This window comes from Natator depressus, chromosome 4, assembly GCF_965152275.1.
Source record: "Natator depressus isolate rNatDep1 chromosome 4, rNatDep2.hap1, whole genome shotgun sequence".
Lineage (NCBI taxonomy): Eukaryota > Metazoa > Chordata > Testudines > Cheloniidae > Natator > Natator depressus.
Window position 1 is genome coordinate 110,698,696 of NC_134237.1, and position 22,133 is coordinate 110,720,828.

A 22,133-nucleotide genomic window follows, 5' to 3' on the forward strand; every position below is an offset into this window, starting at 1 on the left:
GTGATTATTCCCCTCTATTCGGCACTGGTGAGGCGGCAGGGCAGGAGGTCTCTGGGGAGAAGTGGGGCTGGGGGAGTGGTTGGGGGCTCGACACAGTCCTGTGTCACTGCTACACGGTGACCTGTGGAGCTGTTTAGAGCCCTGCAAATCTGTGAATGCGGATATCAGCAGACAATTTTTGCGAATAGTGGACCGGATGCGGATATACCTTTTTATATCCATGCAGAGCTCTACAAATTCTGGGTGTGATTCAATTCCCATTGAAGTCAACAAAGCTGCCCATTTGTTGCTTTGGGAGTTGTATCAAGCCCTGTGTCCGTATCACGCCCTTGAAAAACGGATGGCTTTTGTTCCCATCTATTTGAGAATCTACCATCTTGAATTTCTCCAGTTCCCCGAGGAAGTGTGTTCTGATAGGAATTCGTAATGAAATGTTCCAAGTCTCAGACCAAAATATGTTTAGTAAAAATATTTCTTTAATTAAAATAACTCTCTGATCATTTGAAATCGTGAGCATAACAGGTTCCTGAAGTTGTCTATCCACTGTATTTTTTAAACTGTCAGACACTGTTCCTTACATATATCAGTTCCAAAAATTTTAGTCAATTGTTGTGGCAAATATATAGAGAAAAGATAGCATAATGATTATATGAAACGTGAAAAATATCTCACAGGTGAAGGGAAAGAAAATCATAGGAAGGGGTCATTTTCTCATCAGTACAGATTTGTTACAGAACCTACAATACACGCTCGTTATTGGCGTACATTTATTTCTGTATAATTGAATAAGATTTTATTGGAAACGGTGTACAATATATGTTCTGACTGAAGCACGGAAACTTGCTGCATTTCTTGCTCTTTGTTGAAAATGGTTTTGACACAATTTTGTCAGAAATCTGATTTGTATTGCTGAAAGCAGTGCACTGGTTCTCTAAGTAATAAACAATCTTCATATTTAAAATGAACAGAACATTTTAAAACTATGGAATATTTTTTCTAATTATTTGGTCTACGCTCTTGAATACTGTTTTTGACTTTCTCTACAGTTAACTTTCATTCACATTTCAAAAAGAAAAAGAATGAAAGAAAAAGAAAAAACACTTTGCAGTAGAAAAAGAAATCAAAGCTAACCACCAACCGCTTTGTGGGTGGAAAAATTCTTCTGGTTATTATAAAACATATATGTGACTGACAACTGATGTTATCCACTGGTGAGATATTGTTCATATGTCTACAGTATAAAATTACCAGAAAAATCACACTGGGTATCAATCCACATATGCTCACTGCAGTCTTATGAATTTGAGAAGTTTTGCAGATCTTTTCTGATATTGTTCTAAACCCCTCCCTCCCACAAATTCTCCATACATGGTCCTCACTGCAAAGTAGCCTTTGTTGCAGATATGGACGAATGTTTTTCTGTTAGTATTTGTAAATTGAATGTGGAGCTGGTTGAGTGGCTGGATTGACAGTCCTGGAACATGAAGTTTTCTGTCCACAGAATAGGCAAGCTTCCCCTCCCACACTGCCTGCCAATACGCCTCAGTCCTGACCTGAAAAGATGTCTTTTAGGGTTGAAGAGATCATCCAGTCTCAGTGTCCATTCAATCCTTGAGCTCTCTTGAGTCGACTGGAAAGTTTAGTGCTAGTGGTGGTGATTTTGTGATATGCACATCTGTCTACTATGAAATGGACTGAGACCAGAAACACAGTTCACAAAGGCTCATGAACAATGAGCAGCTGATAAAGATGGGTTGATACTGACATGATATGGATGTAAACAAAAGTGTCAGAGGTGAAAACCTCCACCTTGTGTTCACAATCCTCTGGCCCAGTACCCCTCGACTTGTTTTTTGATATTTCTAAGGGTGTGCATTGGTGAGAGAGATCTCTCTGTCTTTCCATTCAGAGTAATACTGTACCAGGAGTACATCTTCCCACACAAAGACTATAAATGGTGAGGACTTATTCAGAGCAGAGTGAAGGATCTTTTATCCATGGCCCTCCATGGCCCTCCAGAGCATATCAGCATGGCTTCGAGTGGACATTGGGAATTAATAACTGAGGAAACTATGTTTGGAGACAGACTATTGTAAATGAGTTCCAGAACATGTTTGCTCCAGTGAATCTGGCAGAAGGGACCTTGTTGCTTGATTGCCTACTGTCATAATCATAAATTGAATGTTTATATTGTTTTTCATCCGGAAGGATCCCAAACATAGTGGCCAGATCCTTAGCTAGTATAAATTGGCATAGCTCCATTGATTTCAATGGAACTGTGTCAGTTTACACCAGATGATGATCTGGCCCGGTATAATGAAAATGAAATGTGTACATGGGTCACTTAACCCATCACTGAAATTCAGTAGCCTTTTAGTAGTGTCTAGAAGTATAGCACACCATTTCCTGCAGCAACCAAGTATTGATTCTGAGGTCTCCCATCTAAGTTCTGACCCAGCCCAATTCCAATTAGCTTGTGATATATGACAGGATCACGGCACCAGAGAGTGTGTGACTGCTATCACTTTGGCTTAATGTCACTTTGCTTGTTCATGCACATAATTTTTGTGTAATACAATCTTCAATATACTGCCAAAGTCAACTAAAGTCAGAGGGTGGATGTCTGTTTGATCTAGTAAAAGTGGATTGTTTGCCTGTCTTTTGTTTATTTCTTTTGGTTGGGCTGTCATTTGAATTTTATGTGTTTGTCCTTATTTCTTCAGACCATTTATCTGGGTATCATTTTCTATGTTGTTGTGGTACTATGTGGTGGCAGGGATTGCATTTGTTCCTCTATAATGCCTGTCCTGCACAATCTCCATCATTTTTATGGTCTTGCATTTTGTCGGTTTTTTGCTTGAGCTTGGTTGTGGTTTGTTATGTTTTGACAGTAGAGTGTCATAAAGCTGTGGATAACTTCTTTGGCTTGCCTTTGAAACTTCTGTGCAGTTTTTGAACCAAGTCAGCTAAAATAATTAATACAGACAATACTCACAGACCAAACTGTAACTGTGATTATGTTAAGGTAACACATTTGTTAGTTATATTTGCACTCTGTTAAAAGTACATATATTTGTGTCTTTTACTGAACCCAAAGCTGAAACTTGAGATATTAGGTCTTCACTGGGGAGTGATGGTTTTGGTTTTCCAAATGTGAACGTTTATATGTTAAAACTGAAGGTTCTTTATCACAAATAGGTTTTTCCGTTCATGTAAAATTAATAATTGACAGTATTTTTAAAAAAAATTGAAAGTGGGAAAATGATTAGTTCATAATTCTTCCCAGAACAGTTGCAGACTATAAACTACATCCATCTTCAATTAGAAGTCTTGAATTCTGTATTTGGAGTACAGAGTGGTCTATTGTGAGCCTCCAGAAACCTAGTTCAGCTGTTCAAATGACAAGCCATGTGAGCTGTTATATCATCCTTTTATGATTGGTAAGCCTAATAAAAAACACTGCAACATTATATTAGTCTATTGTAATACACTTTATATGGGGCACTTAAAACCAGTTGGAGACTTGAAGCTGGTGCAGAACGCAGCGGTTTACTTACTGAGCAGAGACATTACTAGGAGCATACACTGCCAGTGCCCTGAGATCTGCACTGGCTGCGTATTGGTCTCCAGATGGAGTTCAAGGTGTTGGTTATGACCTCAGCTGTGGTAAATGGCCTGGGACTGGCCTCTCTGAGAGATTGCCTCTCACTCTGGCCACACTGCCACAGTCATGGTCAGAACTAATGTGCAAGTTGGATCCCCCTCAGTATAAAAGAGAAGAGGCATTTGGTAAGGCTTTTTCTGCAAGGGCTCTGGGACCCTTGTTCTGAAATACCCCATATGTGGTGACTTTCCAAGTATGCTGCAAAAGACACCTGTTTTGGAAGGGGCTGAGGGTATGTTTCCCAGAATCATAAAAGGGTGGAAAGGACACTTTTTATTTTTGGTAGGTGGCAGGCTTGCAAAGCTCATTAATGAATAATTATTTTAATGCTACTGGGGTTTTGTTGTAGTATTCATTATGTCTCCAGGTCCTCTGTACAGAGCTTTGTAGAGGCCTCTTTTTATTATTTAAATCAAAATGAATAAAATATTAGATTTTTTTCTGGGAGACGGTGGAATTAAGATTGTGATGCCAGATTTTCTTCAGAGAATGTGTTTATGAGAACAAGTGTTTAGAGCCAGCCATAAAGAGTTGAAGAAATATCTCATTTTCATGAAGGAGCAAACCATCATTTGTTCCTTACTTAAGAGTTTTGCAAAGAAAGGACAGCAAAGCTGGTGAAGATGTTACAAACTTTTGACAGGAAAGAAATATATTCCCTGTTGAATAAAACAGCTTGGGCAAAACTTTTGGAGAAACCAATGTAAACTGTAGTATAGCAAACTCTCAAACCAGCAGTGTTTAATTACTGTAGAAAAAAGACACTTGCAAGCAACCTGACCATATCTGAAAATAGGCAGAAAAGATTAAATTAATAATTATGCTGTATGGTATTCATAGAATCATAGAAATGTAGGGCTGGCAGGGATCTTGAGAGGTCATCAGTCCAGCCCCCTGCACTGAGGCAGGACCCAAGTACATCTCCTAGACTATCCCTGACAGATGTTTGTCTAACCTATTCTTTAAAACCTCCACAGACAGGGGTTCCACAACCTCTCTTGGAAGCCTATTCTTAAGTGTAGTACTTGGAACTTGTCTTTATTGAATTTCATCTTGTTGATTTCAGTCCAATTCTCTAATTTCTCAGTTATCTTGAGTTTGAATCCTGTCCTCCAAAGTGCTAGCAATTCCTCCCAGCTTAGTGTCATCTGCAGATTTTATAAATATACTCTCCACTCAGTGAAGATGTGATATATGTGAAACTGTATATGTGATATATCTTGCTTTTAGTAAGGCTTTCAACAGAGTCCTACATGTCCTACAACTAGGGAAATGTGGTCTAGACGAAATTACTATAAAGTGGATTCATAACTAGCTGAGAGACCATGTCCAAGTCATTAATATAAATACTGAATAGTACTGGACCAAGGACAGACCCCTGAGGGACCCCACTGGATATGTTCTCCCTGTTTGACAATAAACCACTGATAACTACTATTTGTGCATGGCCTCTCATCTGATTATGCAGCCACCTTATAGTAATTTCATCTAGACCACATTTCCTAGTTTGCTTATGAAAATGTCATGTGGGACTCTGTTGAAAGCCTTACGAAAACCAAGATATTATCATATGTACAGTTTCTCCCCATCCACTTCACCAGTAACCCTGTCAAAGATTTCAAGGAATCAGAAAGGAAGACACAGCACAGCCACATAACAAAACTTAGTACAAGAGCAAAGTGGATGGAGTTTCTAATCCTCACTCTTCCTTCATTTCCATTGAATCTTTAAGGATCATTAGTAAAAGAAATAGTTTTGTTTTGCTAAATAAATCAAGCACCCTTAATAAATTATTAGTGTGCTCTTGAATTTTCATCCAAACTTTATTGAGCCTGAAGTACTAAACTGAATCCAAGAATTTGTTGTTTCCAAACAGCGAGTTATTTGCATTTCAACTGAAATGATGTGATGTAGCATGAGCAAGGATAGGTGGAATCAACATTAAACAGTAGTAGGAAACTTATATACTTGGTAATGATAGGGTTGCTAGTGTGACCGTAAACTACCTGGTTTCCCAAATGGAAAATGCTAAAGTTTGGGAAATGAAGCATTTTACTGTGTATGAATCTATTCTAGTCTACAGGATATATATATTTTTAAATGCATATTTTCCTTTAGTAACATTTCTGTAATGTTGGTACATTATATAGATTTTTCATAGATGTGTAAATACAGTCTATGTAATAGAATTATAGATTTAATCTTGCATTTAAATTTATTCAGTTAATGAAAAAATCTGATGAACACACGACATAAAATAATTATAAAACTAATAATATATTTTAAATAAATGATGCATTTAAACAATGCCTAAATGAAAGGGGCCACATTTTATCCATTAGAGGAAACAAGTGTGGACACTAAAGACTTGGGTAGGTTTGTGTGCAAAATTCTGCATGTAGGTGCAGCATGTGGGTTGCTTAATGGTGTATATTTGATAGCAGAATTTGGATTTATAAGGTCAGTGGAACTTCTGTGATATTCTGTCTTTTGACTGCCCTGCATGCCTGCCAGATCTGATGGTAGCTTCTTCTAGGCATAAGCAAATTCATATTTTTTGTTTTCAAACCCAAACCAGACTCTCTGTGTGTGTGCGTGTGTGTGTCTAAGTGACATGAATTTGGGATGGGCACACTACTCTTAAGTTTGTAGTTCACCCCAGATGAGTGCCAATAAAATTTCTGTATCATACCAGCTTATCATGTACTATATATGTTAGTTTATTTATTCCAGTTACAAAAACAGAACATAAAAGAACACCCATCCCAGGCTTTGGGCAACCTTGATGTCAATTACAATATAAAAATTATTATAAAGAAGACCCACGCCAGCAGGATCCTACCCTTCTGCCCAATCACATAACAGTCTCCACTCAGCAGGGTTATTGAAGGTCCCATCCCATGCAGAGACTTCACCCAAAGCCAGCCTCAGCCCTCCCTGAATGCCCACTCCAAGAGATGGGCTCTGCACATGCCTGGACAGTCAAGAGATTCTAGACCAAAGGGAATGAGAGCAGATTCCCAAGAAGAGGAGCTCTCACAAAGAATGGCTTCCCAGCAGCCCCATCTTTATGATATGGCGCCTGAGCCAAAGCCAGTTGAAATCAGTACAAGGACAGTAGACTTCTGTTGACTTAAATCAGGCACGTACTGAGGGAGAATCATCTTGAGCACCTTCACTGATCACAACTGTGGCATTCAGGTTGGGGAGAGAGGTGGTATTTCAGATAGGAAGGTCCCAATCTGTCTAGGGCTTTATAGGTGAAACCAACACCTTACACTCCACCTGGAGGCCAATAGGCAACCAGTGCAGATAGAGGTGCACAGGTGTAAAGTGCTCACGAGATGCTCTTATCAAGTGAGCTGCTGCATTTTGCACTAACTTCAGCTTCCAAATAGATCTAATCTAAGACATAGTCCCACACAGCGTGCAGTGCAGTCCAGTCTAGAAGTGACAAAGGCATGAGTCTTTTTTTATTATTTAATATTTATATTGTGTTATTGCCTATAGGTTTCAACCAGATTGCCATTTGTGATTCTATATAAACGTATAGTAAATGACAGTCTCTGTCTCAGAGAGCTTATAGGCTAAAAGACAAGACACGACAGGTGCATCAGACAAACAAGCAGGTTTGGTGAGAGGAAAGACGATAGCCTCCATAAATATAATGCACATACCATGAATATTTTGCCAGCCTTGCTTTGGGACGTAAAGGGAAGATGTGTTCTTTTATCTCTAATATCACAAATAATAGAGGCTTCCCATTAACTAGAAAACATGTTATTTTTTCTTTTAATTGACTCTGTCTTGAAAAAAACCATGGAGTCACAAACGCAAACTAATTTTGAAAATTCCCAAAACAGTGTGAGATTCACAAACGCTGAACCCCACAAGCTTCACCCATTCCCAGGGCTTTTTATCCCAGGGGAAGTATAGACAGACTGTTATATATTACATGGACCATGCTTCTCATGTGGCTGATCTGTTCATACAGCCACCCTGTTGTTGGTGCTACTGGATTTTTTTTCTGTACAGCTTTCAAATAAAATAATTAAAAAATAAAATTCTTAGAGTCAGCTTCAGATCCTGAACTTCAGACACTTAGGTTGTATTTAGAGTTAACCTTTAGCTTTGTTGCCGTGCCTTCTTTCATACTTCCCAACAAGCTGGGCTCCCTCTATACCCCAAGGTGCCAACCATCCCACCCTCTGTTTAGTCAAATCCCTTCTTAAAACTCACTTCTTTGCAAAGCCCACAATTACTAAATGCTTACCAATAAAAAGGCTGTCACTGACCTGCTGCATATAAAAGCAAAACAAAATCATATCTGGGTTGTCTAATGCGGGGTTGTTAAATCTTATTCGTAGCTGCTTGTATAGCTTGGGGCAGAGGGTCCACTGCCATCATCTTTTGTTGTCATTTACATGTGTGCATATGTGGTGTAAAATACCACCAAATCAGAATTCCTTACTCATTCACCTTAGTGGTCACTATTTACACCCTTTTGCACTCACTTGAACAGGTGTAAATGGTGACACAAAGTGCAAAGCCAGTAAGAATCAGGCTCTTCTTTATTCCTTTGTATCTTGTATAGTGCTGACCACTTGTTGGCCATCAACAAACAATCAGATTCCCATATATTTTCTATAGCTAGCCAACTACAAAGAGATATTTTTAAAAACGGAGGTTTTCATTTAGCCAGCTAACAACATGGCAGATAGTTTGCTGAAATAGTGGTGAATGACAAAGAATGTAATGGAAAGCCTAATTTTTGTGGTTATACAGGTTGCAGAACTTTCACTCGAGTAAATAGGAGTATTGTACATGGAAAACTTGCAGAATCAACTGCCTCAAAAGAAAAACAGAAACAAACAGAAAAACCCACCTCCTTCATTTTATAATTTGATTTGTGATTTTTTTAAAAGGTAGTTTGGAAAGTAAGGGTATCTCCTGGATACTTCAATATGAAAGCACAGCATAAAAATCACTCTGAAACCTGTCATAAAAACCTAGATAGATAGATGGCAGTGTTTTCAGGGAGAACAAGGGCAAAGTTGCTGGGAATTTATGGGTATTCTGTTCTGTTTAAGAGAGAAATAACTAAAAAGACATAGGAACATAATTTTAACTAGTAACGGTATGACAGTACTGCACAAACAGCCCTGCTAAGTGACAATGGCATACGAAAACCAAAAAGCTAGTATGTGACATGCTTTTCACTTCACTGGGAAGCAGACTACATGCCATGAAATGCTTCAGCCCTTCTCAAACAGTGCATATAAAATTTCCATTCTTTTGAGTTTTATAAAGGTTCTGTAGTATGAAAATCTCTAACAGTATGGTGTTTGTCACCCCCTTTTCTGGAGCAGTATAAAAATCAGTTAATTGATTTCTGGATCCCTGCTACTCTGGGACTGTCATAAATCCACATGATTTTCTTGAGTTCTAGAATTTGTATTTAGATCTCTGATTCACTGAAAAGTATACAAAAGAGCACATAGCTAGATAGCTCCCTATTGGTTACACATCTGAATAGGCTAAAAAAATTGTACATTATTCTAGCTAATGTTGGCATAAGATTACACTAAAAATACCTGATTTCAACTATGCCTTTTCTGTAGCTATTTTCATATAAATAACTTTTACTTGTTTCTAAATCCAGCTGCTTTTTGTCAATTCACACCCCTTTTGCTATCACATTTAAGCCACGGTGACCTTCATGGGCAATAACAGGATGGCAGCAGATACTCAGTTAAATGCAGAGGCTGGTATCCATTCCTAAATGCATAACTTAAAACAAAATTCTGGAGATCAATGCATGCTCAAATGGTAGTGAAAGAGAGGGAAAAGAGTCATCTTCTAGGCTGCAGAATGTGCAGTCACTGCTGAAGGTAGTGGTGGTTAACTCTAAGAAAGGGCTTGATCTTCTTCAAGTGCTGGTCCCTACATGTATTTCACTGTGGGTAGGCATGTGCTCCATGTGCCCAGAGCTGGAGAATTTTGAAAGCAGTGTCCGTTGGTCTGCGCATGTGCACTGGCTCACCTTATGCCTCCATCTGAGGAGATAAAGGGTGGGCAGACTGCCTCTCCCGAGTTCCTTGTCACCGCCACATGGTCAGGGTCAGAACCTCCTGTGTCTGAAGCTTTGGCTTTCTTCTTTATCTGTGAATATGTTCAGATTGCTGTAAATAATTTTTGTATTCTGAGTTTTAAAGTTTTTATTTGATCGTTTTAGTGTTTTATCATTAGTCTCCCTGACCTGGGGAGCTCCCGCCCCTTTCCCCTGCCGATACCGCGTTTGGGTACTGGATTATGCCCAGGACTCCAGGCTTCAAAATTTGACCCTGCCCCCTGAACATCAGCCTGGCTCAGCAAGGAGACTGGGATTAGGACCGAGGGGCAGGGCAGGCTGTGACTAGTTAGGCAAGGAAGATGGGACTGGTAGCTGTGTGGGAAGGAAAGCTGGGACTAGTTGGGCAAGGAGGCTGGGTCTGAGATCTGTGGAAGAGAGACTGGGACTGGGAGCTGGTGGGGAATATGTGTATGGGGAGAGGACTGGGAGCCAGTTCGCCAGGTAGGGGAAAACACTGAGATCAGAAGAAGAGCTGGGGAAGATAAGGAAACTGGGACTGCCCAGACAAGGAACTAGTGGGGAGAACATGAGAAGAGGGCAGGAGCGGCAAATCTGACAAACAGCTAGTGTATAGCATGAGGGAGAACTGGGACTGGCTGGGCAAAGAGACTGGGACAAGGAGCTGTAGGGGTGGGGGGTGAGGCAGAGATTGGAGGATGACCCCAGGTAGGGAGCCTGGGAGCCAGTGGGGGACAGGGAGAGAGACAGGTGGGATAAGGAGCCATGAAGGGGAAACTGGGAGAGGTTGGATAAGGAGACTGGGGAAAAAGAGTGGGGGAACTGATACTGGCTGGGCAAGGAGACTAGGACCTTTGGGTGAACCATCTGGGTGTCAGTATGATGCCACATGATGGAATTTCTGTTTTTTCAGTTTGCTTTATTAAAAACCTAGGAAATTATGCACAAAAACCTACATTAAAAGAACACTAATCAAGTTGCAAAATCAAGCACTTGAAACTTAGGAAATGCTGGAATTAAGGTTGCCTGTGCAATCTTTATTCATCCCCCTTGTCTTTAATTACATGATCACATACTATTTTTTCCACAGAACTGCCTCACTTAGTGCACAGTATGGATGATGCTCAATTAATTGTTTGTATTGACACCATACTGCAAAAGGGTTTTCACGCTCCTTCACAGCATGGGGCACATCTTTATAGAGAGATAGTCATGGGGACACCTCCCTTTCCATTCATGATTGTGGAAACCCTCACTCTTCCTACACATAATATCCCTGTGGCAACCACAGCCATTGCTTATATGTAAATTAATAACAGGAAAGTATTCAATACATTTGTAGCTTTCTTTAATGTGTTGCAACAGCTGGAAACAAGGAGGAAAGCCAGCACCATGTGACCAGACCACTTTGGGAAACACCTATCAAACGATTTTAAATTGCATTTAAAATATGTTCATGATATTTATGCATTGCACAAGTAACGTGAATATACATTTATTGCAATCAGTAGAAATCCTGGATTTTCATATCAGGCAGTAACTGCTCAGGATGATTAGCAGGAAACTTAATTTGTCCTAATTAGCCTTAGGGGAGTGAGAAATTAACTTGATGGATAAAATTTCTCATTTTATAGTATACCATACTGAGCAACATAGGAAATTGTTACTCAAAGCTTTAGAAAAGTCTTCTGCTGATTCACTGGACTTTAGTTTCTCTAATTAAATTAAAAGACTATAGTAAATTAATACATACTTGATGTGTGGGTGGGTTTTTTATGGGGGCTTGTATGGTAGAATAATTGTTCAGATTATACATTGACTTGTCAGCTATATCCAGAGACTTCAGTATAGATTTATAAATTACATGTAAAACTTCAATGTAATGTAAGGCATTCATAGCCATGTTAAAGTTCCATATCTCAGCGAAAACTTTTAGCAAACCCTTGTATATTTTCTATATTTGTCTATCTATTGTACTGTTGTATTATTATAAGATAGAAAATAAAAAAGAGAGATTTATTAAAATCTGGGATTTTCTGTCACAATTCAATTAGCTGAGACAGCTATATATGATGTTTTTTAAACTAATGTGGAAAGACCTAAACTACTTCCACAAAACTGCTCATCTATAAAGTGTCAGACCTTTTAATTCCCAAGCCCCACTCTCAAATATATAAATAGGACACATTCCTTAGTTCTTATGCAGGCAGAACTCCAAAGGAAGTACATTTTTAAAAATTACCCTCAAAACATACAGAACAAGACAGACAGACATGAACTCAGTGGTCTGAGCTAGGAATTAATGAGTTCTAATTTGGGCTCTGATATTGACTCCTCTATTGGCTTAGACTAAGTCACTTAACCTATTTGCCTTTGGGTATGTCTACACTATGAAATTAGGTTGAATTTATAGAAGTCGGTTTTGTAGAAAGCGTTTTTATACAGTCGATTGTGTGTGTCCCCACACAAATGCTCTAAGTGCATGTAGTCGGCGGAGTGTGTCCACAGTACCGAGGCAACCGTCGACTTCCAGAGCGTTGCACTGTGGGTAGCTATCCCACAGTTCCCGCAGTCTCCACCGCCCATTTGAATTCTGGGTAGAAATCCCAGTGCCTGACGCCATACCACGGCAAGCATGGAGCCTGCTCAGCTAACCGTCACCGTATGTCTCCTGGGTGCTGGCAGACGTGGTCCTGCATTGCTACTCAGCAGCAGTTTATTGCCTTTTGGCAGCAGACAGTGCAGTATGACTGGTAGCCGTCGTCGACGTAGTCCTTTTAACCTTGGTAAAAGGTGCTCTTTTAACCGGGTGCCTGGGCAAACATGGGAGTGACTCAGCCAGGTCATTTCCCTTGTTTTGTCTCATGGCGATTGAGTCCTCTTTTAATCTGCAGCTAGCAGAAGACAATGGCCAGCAGTCATACTGCACCGTCTTCTGCCGAGCACCCAGGAGATGATGATGGCTAGCGGTCGTACTGCACAGTCTGCTGCCAGCAAGATGTATAAAGATAGACGAAGTGGCTCAAAACAAGAAATAGACCAGATTTGTTTTGTATTCATTTGCTCCTCCCTCCCTCCCTCTGTGAAATCAACGGCCTGCTAAACCCAGTTTTGAGTTCTATCCTTGAGGGGGCCATTCAGTTTCTCGCAAAGCCACCCCCTTTGTTGATTTTAATTCCTTGTAAGCCAACCCTCTAAGCCATGTCGTCAGTCGCCCCTCCCTCCATCAGGGCAATGGCAGACAATCGTTCCGCACCTTTTTTCTGTGCGGACGCCATACCACGGCAAGCATGGGTAGCCCGCTCAGATCACTTTGGCAGTTAGGAGCACATTAAACACCACACACATTATCCAGCAGTATAGGCAGCACCAGAACCTGGCAAAGCGAAAACGGGCGAGTAAGCGACGTCAGCGCGGTGACAAGAGTGATGAGGACATGGACACAGACGTCTCTCAAAGCACGGGCCCTGGCAACATGGGCATCATGGTGCTAATGGGGCAGGCTCATGCAGTGGAACGCCGATTCTGGGCCCGCTAAACAAGCACAGACTGGTGGGACCGCATAGTGTTGCAGGTCTGGGACGATTCCCAGTGGCTGCGAAACTTTTGCATGCGTCAGGGCACTTTCATGGAACTTTGTGACTTGCTTTCCCCTGCCCTGAGGCGCAAGAATACCAAGATGAGAGCAGCCCTCACAGTTGAGAAGTGAGTGGCAATAGCCCTGTGGAAGCTTGCAACGCCAGGTAGCTACCGGTCAGTCAGGAATCAATTTGGAGTGGGCAAATCTACTGTGGGGGCTGCTGCGATGCAAGTAGCCAACGCAATCAAAGATCTGCTGATATCAAGGGTAGTGACCCTGGGAAATGTGCAGGTCATAGTGGATGGCTTTGCTGCAATGGGATTCCCTAACTGTGGTGGGGCCATAGACGGAACCCATATCCCTATCTTGGCACTGGAGCACCAAGCCGGCGAGTACATAAACCGCAAGGGGTACTTTTCAATAGTGCTACAAGCTCTGGTGGATCACAAGGGATGTTTCACCAACATCAACGTGGGATGGCCGGGAAAGGTACATGACGCTCGCATCTTCAGGAACTCTGGTCTGTTTCAAAAGCTGCAGGAAGGGACTTTATTCCTGGACCAGAAAATAACCGTTGGGGATGTTGAAATGCCTATAGTTATCCTTGGGGACCCAGCCTACCCCTTAATGCCATGGCTCATGAAGCCATACACAGGCAGCCTGGACAGTAGTCAGGAGCTGTTCAACTACAGGCTGAGCAAGTGCAGAATGGTGGTAGAATGTGCATTTGGACATTTAAAAGCACACTGGCGCAGTTTACTGACTCGCTTAGACCTCAGCGAAACCAATATTCCCGCTGTTATTACTGCTTGCTGTGCGCTTCACAATATCTGTGAGACTAAGGGGGAGACGTTTATGGCGGGGTGGGAGGTTGAGGCAAATCGCCTGGCTGCTGGTTACGCACAGCCAGACACCAGGGCGGTTAGAAGAGCACAGGAGAGTGCGGTGCGTGTCAGAGAAGCTTTGAAAACCAGTTTCATGACTGGCCAGGCTACAGTGTGAAAGTTCTGTTTGTTTCTCCTTGATGAAACCCCCCGCCCCTTGTTTCACTCTACTTCCCTGTAAGCAAACCACCCTCCCCTCCTCCCTTCGATCACCGCTTGCAGAGGCAATAAAGTCATTGTTGCTTCACATTCATGCATTCTTTATTAATTCATCACACAAATAGGGGGATAACTACCAAGGTAGCCCGGGAAGGGTGGTGGAGGAGAGAAGCACCGGGAGGGGTGGTGGAGGAGGGAAGGACAAGGCCACAAAACTTTAAAACTTATTGAATGCCAGCCTTCTGTTGCTTGGGCAATCCTCTGCGATGGATTGGCTGGGTGGCCGGAGTCCCCTCCACTGCATTCTTGGGCGTCTGGGTGAGGAGGCTATGGAACTTGGGGAGGAGGGCAGTTGGTTACACAGGGGCTGTCGCAGCGGTCTGTGCTCCTGCTGCCTTTCCTGCAGCTCAACCATACGCTGGAGCATATTAGTTTGATCCTCCAGCAGCCTCAGCATTGAATCCTGCCTCCTCTCATCATGCTGCCGCCACCTTTCAGCTTCAGCCCTCTCTTCAGCCCGCCACTTACTCTCTTCAGCCTGCCACCTCTCCTCCCGGTCATTTTGTGCTTTCCTGCACTCTGACATTGTCTGCCTCCACGCATTCATCTGTGCTCTGTCAGTGTGGGAGGACAGCATGAGCTCAGAGAACATTTCATCGTGAGTGCGTTTTTTTCCCCTTCTAATCTTCACTAGCCTCTGGGAAGGAGAAGATCCTGTGATCCTTGAAACACATGCAGCTGGTGGAGAAAAAAAAGGGACAGTGGTGCAAAAAGACACGTTTTATAGAACGAGTACACTCTTTCACGGTAAACCTTGCTGTTAACATTATATGCATAGCACATGTGCTTTCATTCCAAGGTTGCATTTTGCCTCCCCCCACCACGTGGCTAGCCCCTCCCCCTACCCCCCTCCCCTTGGCTAACAGCGGGGAACATTTCTGTTCAGCCACAGGCAAACAGCCCAGCAGGAACGGGCACCTCTGAATGTCCCCTTAAGAAAAGCTCCCTATTTCAACCAGGTGACCATGAATTATATCACTCTCCTGAGGATAACACAGAGAGATAAAGAACGGATGTTGTTTGAACGCCAGCAAACATACACTGCAATGCTTTGTTCTACAATGATTCCCGAGTACGTGCTACTGGCCTGGAGTGGTAAAGTGTCCTACCATGGTGGATGGAATAAGGCTGCCCTCCCCAGAAACGTTTTGCAAAGGCTTTGGGAGTATGTCCAGGAGAGCCACGAATGCCAGGGCAAATTAATCCTTTCACATGCTTGCTTTTAAACCATGTATAGTATTTTAAAAGGTACACTCATCAGAGGTCCCTTCTCCACCTGGCGGGTCCAGGAGGCAGCCTTGGGTGGGTTTGGGAGGTACTGGCTCCAGGTCCAGGGTGAGAAACAGTTCCTGGCTGTTGGGAAAACCGGTTTCTCCACTTGCTTGCTGTGAGCTATCTACAACCTCATCATCATCATCATCTTCCTCGTCCCCAAAACCTGCTTCCGTGTTGCCTCCATCTCCATTGAAGGAGTCAAACAACACGGCTGGGGTAGTGGTGGCTGAACCCCCTAAAATGGCATGCAGCTCATCATAGAAGCGGCATGTTTTGGGCTCTGACCCGGAGCGGCCGTTCGCCTCTCTGGTTTTCTGGTAGGCTTGCCTCAGCTCCTTAAGTTTCATGCGGCACTGCTTCGGGTCCCTGTTACGGCCTCTGTCCTTCATGCCCTGGAGATTTTGACAAAGGTTTTGGCATTTCGAAAACTGGAACGGAGTTCTGATAGCACAGATTCCTCTCCCCATACAGCGATCAGATCCCGTACCTCCCGTTCGGTCCATGCTGGAGCTCTTTTGCAATTCTGGGACTCCATCATGGTCACCTCTGTTGATGAGCTCTGCATGCTCACCTCTGCTGATGAGCTCTGCATGCTCACCTGCGGCTTGCCACGGTGGCCAAACAGGAAATTGAAATGCAAAAGTTCGCAGGCCTTTTCCTGTCTGCCTAGCCAGTGCATCTGAGTTGAGAGTGCTGTCCAGAGCGGTCACAGTGGAGCACTCTGGGATAGCTCCCGGAGGCCAATACCGTCTAATTGCGTCCACAGTACCCCAAATTCGACCCAGCAAGGCCGATTTCAGCGCTAATCCCCTTGTCAGGGGTGGAGTAAGGAAATCGATTTTAAGAGCCCTTTAAGTCGAAAAAAAGGGCTTCGTCGTGTGGACGGGTGCAGGGTTAAATCGATTTAATGCTGCTAAATTCGACCTCAACTCCTAGTGTAGACCAGGGCTTTGTTTCCCTCCCCATATAAACCTATCTGCCTTGGTTTTCCCCCTATATAATGGAGTTAATCTTTACCTACTACCACACAGGAGTATAGACATAGGAATGTTGAGGATTAATTAATATTTGCAAAACATTTTTCAGGTGAAAAACATAATATACTGTAAGTTCAAAGTATTATTAAGTCATTCTAAAAATACAATATTGATCTGTTTATAAAGTACTTATTCCTAAAATATTGTCTTGGTGTTTTAAGTTGCCAGTAGCAACCAAACTGTCTGCAAAAATGGACCAGGAAAACATCAATTGCACGTAACACATTTCCCTTTGATGTCTATTACTGCCACTACTCCGTGCAACTGAAAAACATTCAGAACTCTATTTATTTATTTATTTATTTACTGTGAGGTACGTCCTGCAGTCCTTATTCAAAACTGCCATTGATTTCAGTGATGTGAATTCAATGGGAATTGTTTCCAAGGATTGCAGGGCTTGTCCCCTGAAGTCTATGAGTTGGGGTTTAAAAAACAAATGCAGGTTGCTCTATTGGTCAAATCTTTCTTCGTATATGGCCCATCTCTATGGTCAGGGTATATCTACACTGCAATAAAAACCCTGCGGCACCGAGTCTCAGAGACCAGGTCAGCTAACTTGGGCTGGGACTGTAAGGCTAAAAATTGCAGTGTAAACAATGGTGCTGGGGCTGGAGCCTGGACTCTGAGACCCTCCCCCTCATCGTGGGGTCTCAGAGCCTGGGTTCCAGCCAGAGCTGGAGCATCTGCACTGCAATTTTATAGCCCTGCAGCCGAAGCCCCACGAGTCCAAGTCAGCTGACGCAGGTTTTGTATCACAGTGCGTGTTTACCCCATGTGCATCTTCAGCCGTTTTAGATTACAGAGGCAACTATTTCCACTTGAATTGAAAAAGAGATCTCAGATGGGCTCTGTGCTCTGAGCCTATGGCTTTATATGTTGCATCCCACTGTCAGGCCCTTTTTCAATCGCAGGGATTTTGTTTTCCTCCTATAGTTCTCTTTCCATTCAACAGACTATATTAGCTATACATATATATTGTATATACTGTATTAATATATATGTGTATGTACTCTATGCATAAAGAGTTATATGTTTCGGTGCATGCATGTATTTGCACAAGCACATGTACACTCTGGTTTTAGTTACACATTTATTTATGGAAATGAGATACTGCATCCAAGTTTCAGACAAGATTTACTCAGCATGGCTCCTGTGTAGTAATAACCTTTGAACATCTACAAGCATCTCCAAACCTTCAAGAAGAAAGAAGCTAGTTCACCAACTGTATAAAAAAGCTATACGAACCGAGGTCCAAACCTACTGAAGAGAATAGGCTGTTTGCCATTGATTTCAGTGGGAGCAGGTGGACACTCTAGTTCTGTAGCTCTCCAAGAACATGTATTATATTCTTTAAATGAAAGTTTCACTTAAAAACACTGATGTTGTGTTTGTTATAACCTACAGTATTTGTTGATTTTTGCTTTGTATTTTCCTCACAGCCATTGGAAGGACCCTAATTCCTCGTTATTTTAGCACTGTCTTTGAAGGAGGTGTAACAGACCTGTATTACATTCTCAAGCACTCAAAAGAGTCATACCACAACTCATCTATCACAGTGGACTGTGATCAATGCACCATGGTCACCCAGCATGGAAAGCCCATGTTTACCAAGGTAACAGGAAAGACTCAGTAAAACATTACATTTTGTGTGTGTGTGTTTCAAGGAGTATTTGAAGGATAATTATGTTTTCTGAAAGGCTTTGTTGATTTCTAATACCTCAAGCACTTTCATCCCTTTGTATTTTGTATTATTATTATTTGTTACATGACTGGAAAGCTTTGTGGGCACCTTTTGCTGTCTTCCTAGGAAGTTTTGCAAGAGAAAGCACATAAAACTAAGCCACCACAGCCACCAAACTTTTAGGAACTAAGTTTCAGCTGCCTGTGTACTTTATCTCATCTTAATTTTAAAACAACAGTGAATGATTACATTGTTGATACATTTTGGTTAACATGCTTTATTTAGATATTTTACCCACTGGGGACTGGGACGTCTCAGTACAGCTGGTGCTTTAATACAACAGAGCCTGATCCAAAGTGCATTGAAGTCAAAGGAATGATTTACAGTGATTTCAGCAGTCTTTGGATCAGGCCCTAAGCAGGTGTCCACCACATCTGATAGAAGATTGAATTCTCTTCAGGCTTTGGCCCCTTCCAGTCTTGCAGCTAAATCACATAATTAGATAGGATGCATTATACTTATATAAACAAGACCAAACAGGCAGAAAAGCAATTAGATATACCAAATTAAAATAAAATAAAAATCTTATGGAATTAAATAACATACTTGAAATGAAAACTTACAACAAACTGTGGTTAGTGAGAATGGAAATGTATGCGTTGCTTATTTAGCCAAGGTCATCCTCTTTTATTCTCATTTTTATGCATCCTCAGATGGCTAAATCCCACTCTTTGAATTTTACAAGAGGGAGGGAACTGATTAAATGTATCCGAGCCTTTAGGGAACAGTTAAACCTGTTCTATGTTCCTCATTGGCATGTGGGACTGGTGAGGTTCTAGTGTAGGCAGAGAATATAGCCGCTGGCATTGTGATGACTGAGCATTTCTAGGGTACTTGAACTAGCATCTCCTACATCCCAGGTGAGTGCTCAAACCACTAGGCTATTGGCTTTTCTGGGGTCTCTTTTCTTTCTGAAGTGTTTTGACCACAAAGTCCATCCTGGACTTGAGAAAGGTTTGGTCAAAACCAATTAGTTTCCACAAACTGGCATTTTCTGACCCCAAAAAAACAAAACAAAAAACAACTAAACAAACAAACCAAAGATTTTACTAAAACATTCCAATCAAGTCAAGTTACTGGGGCTCTGAGTTTATGATGCATGTATTGCATCATAATGTTGCCCCCCAACGAGAAGGAAGCATGCCAAGTAAACCAGCTGTTCCTAGATGATCCCTCCTCACCACCTGGCCTATGAAGAGCTTGCATATTGCAGCCATGGCTAGATGTTTGTCTATGTGCAGTGGAAGGGAAGCTATAGTGTAGCTACTTGTCCCTTCTGCATGGCACTCGAACAACATTTGTGTCATTTCCATGATTTTTCTCCCCTTTGTGATGCACTTGGCCAAAGGGCAGAACACAGGTCAGTTGGTTTAATGCAATATTACACAGAGAAGCAGTTTTTTGGAACCCTTCCTTTGGAATCTCTAGCATCCAATAAATACTTTTGCTGATTTAACACATTTGTTTTGCGTTGTCAGCACACTGTACTACAGCGCTGTTCCTTCAGAGGGGAAATAGTACCCAGCTGATACAAAAAAATAAAAGGTGAAACACTCCTAAGGACCAAAATCTGGCTTGGGCTGAATATATACAGATCCCATCTACTTCAAGAGAAGCACTTCGTATATCTGATGGCAGTTTCGTCTTAATCGTGCAAAGATTTGCAGGATTGGAGTCTTAGTGACATCGTACACGCTCCATTAGTGAAGGTTCTGTTGAGGATTCTAATGGAAATCTCTATACTTCAATAGAAAGTTCACTCAGGGATTCAACTTAGCTTCAGGAAAAAACTTAAATTGTTTTTATATGTTTTTACAATTAAAACATTATTTTTCTTAACAAAACACCTTTAGAACGTAGAATAAGGGAGAAAAGAGAAACATTACTTGTCTTGTTCGAAAGTGAGTTAGAACCAAATTTTGCCTTCTAACATGTATGCACAGCTCCCAGTGAAGTCAATAGGGACCCAGCACATGTAATGGCAGAACCGTACCCTCGTGGCATGGGTACAGTGGACAAAATTAAAACCTCATGTAACATGTGTAACTACATTAAATTTAATTCACTCACTTAACACTATGTCAGAATTTGGTCGAGTAAGGTTTTTCCTTCCTTTAGTGACTCTATTGTAAACATTTTTAGTATGGTTTCAGAGTAGCAGCCATGTTAGTCTGTATCCGCAAAAAGAACAGGAGTACTTGTGGCACCTTAGAGACTAACAAATTTATTTGAGCATAAGCTTTCGTGAGCTGCGGCTCACTTCATCGGATGCATGCCTCTGAAAGCTTATGCTCAAATAAATTTTTAGTATGCAAACTCATCAAGCACACTGCTGTTGTTTAGCACCCACTTTGGTCTGATGAACAGTCTGCAAGCTAAAAATTCTCTAAGTAGTTTTAATACAATAGTCTGGAACAGTCCTGATAGAGGTTTGATCATCTGTTGCATCAATGATCCACATGCTATGCATTTTTATATTTTCCTGCTTAGGTCAATTTATTAGATAGTACTGAGTAAATATGAGATTAGTAATTTTTTTCTTTTTTAAGCAAGGTACTCAAGCATATACCTGACTTTAAGCACAAGTAGTCAAAACTGACTTCAATGGGGTTATTCACTTGCTTACAGTTACCCAAGTACTTAAATATCTTACTGAACTAAGAAGTAAATGATACATTTTTAATAAAACCAAAGGAAATAAATTAATACAAATATTTTAATAACATTCAGGGTGTGAATTAAAGCTAATAAAAGAAGGGAAATACATGTTCAGGATTAAAGGTCCTAGTTAACAGGTTTGCCACTGACTTCTGTGAAAGTAAAATCAGGTTCTAAACATCCAAGCTACCATGTTAAGTCACCCTGGTGTTTGGATTTTAGATTTTTTTTCCTTCACACAATGGAAGCACTGCTCTCACAGAATTAACCTAGACTCTTATAATTTACTTATTCTCAAACTTTATATGGTAGTTGAGCTGTTTTTTAGTGCTAGTGGTTTTTGTATTTCCCAATAGCCTCACATAAATGAACTTTACAGAGATCAGTGCTACTAAAAAATGGTAATAGCCTACATGCACATATCGTTATAATAAAAATACTTTTTTCTCTGCAGTTGACAATGACTCAATCATCCATACTTCACAAGTATAACACTAAAGCTCACTTTATCTTTTTTAACTCTTACTGAGTAAATAATCTTACTAATTTTATGTATTCATATAAGCTTTAGACTGCTTTTCAAGTAAAGGAACAGGGTTGAGAAATGATCTATTAATATGGGCTGAAAATGGAAGAAAAGATTTCTTATTTTAGAAAAACTACATTCTATCCAATAAAAAGCAATTTTAAGGTCATTTTTTATGGGTGCAACCCACTGACTAGCCTACAATTAATCAATGCAAGGAAGGGGTTAAAAAGCTATTGGTTAGTTTGAGAAATGTTCTTTTTTAGTTTTCTTTTTCCTGGCCTAGTCTAGAGCTACCACGTGGTATACTGAATGCCTGCCAGCCTCTTTCTTGTTGATCCTCCGGAGACCATCTGTGCTGGGGGCATTGATTAGAGTGTGTCTGCTGGGATTACATCTTTTCTGTTGCCATGCCAACTAATCAGCTGATTTTGGTTACCACAGAAACAAAATGTCAG

At 41.4% G+C, this 22,133-nt stretch overlaps 1 protein-coding gene across 10 annotated transcripts in view; it reads left to right on the forward strand.

Moving 5' to 3' along the window:
- The window catches only part of LDB2 (LIM domain binding 2), a 283,223-nt gene that overhangs the window by 197,538 nt on the left and 63,552 nt on the right, over positions 1–22,133 (forward strand). For all 10 annotated transcript variants that reach the window (XM_074951638.1, XM_074951641.1, XM_074951636.1 and 7 more), the window contains exon 3: positions 18,190–18,362. In XM_074951638.1, coding sequence (XP_074807739.1) covers positions 18,190–18,362 — 173 coding nt within the window. The remainder of the gene's footprint in view (positions 1–18,189; positions 18,363–22,133) is intronic.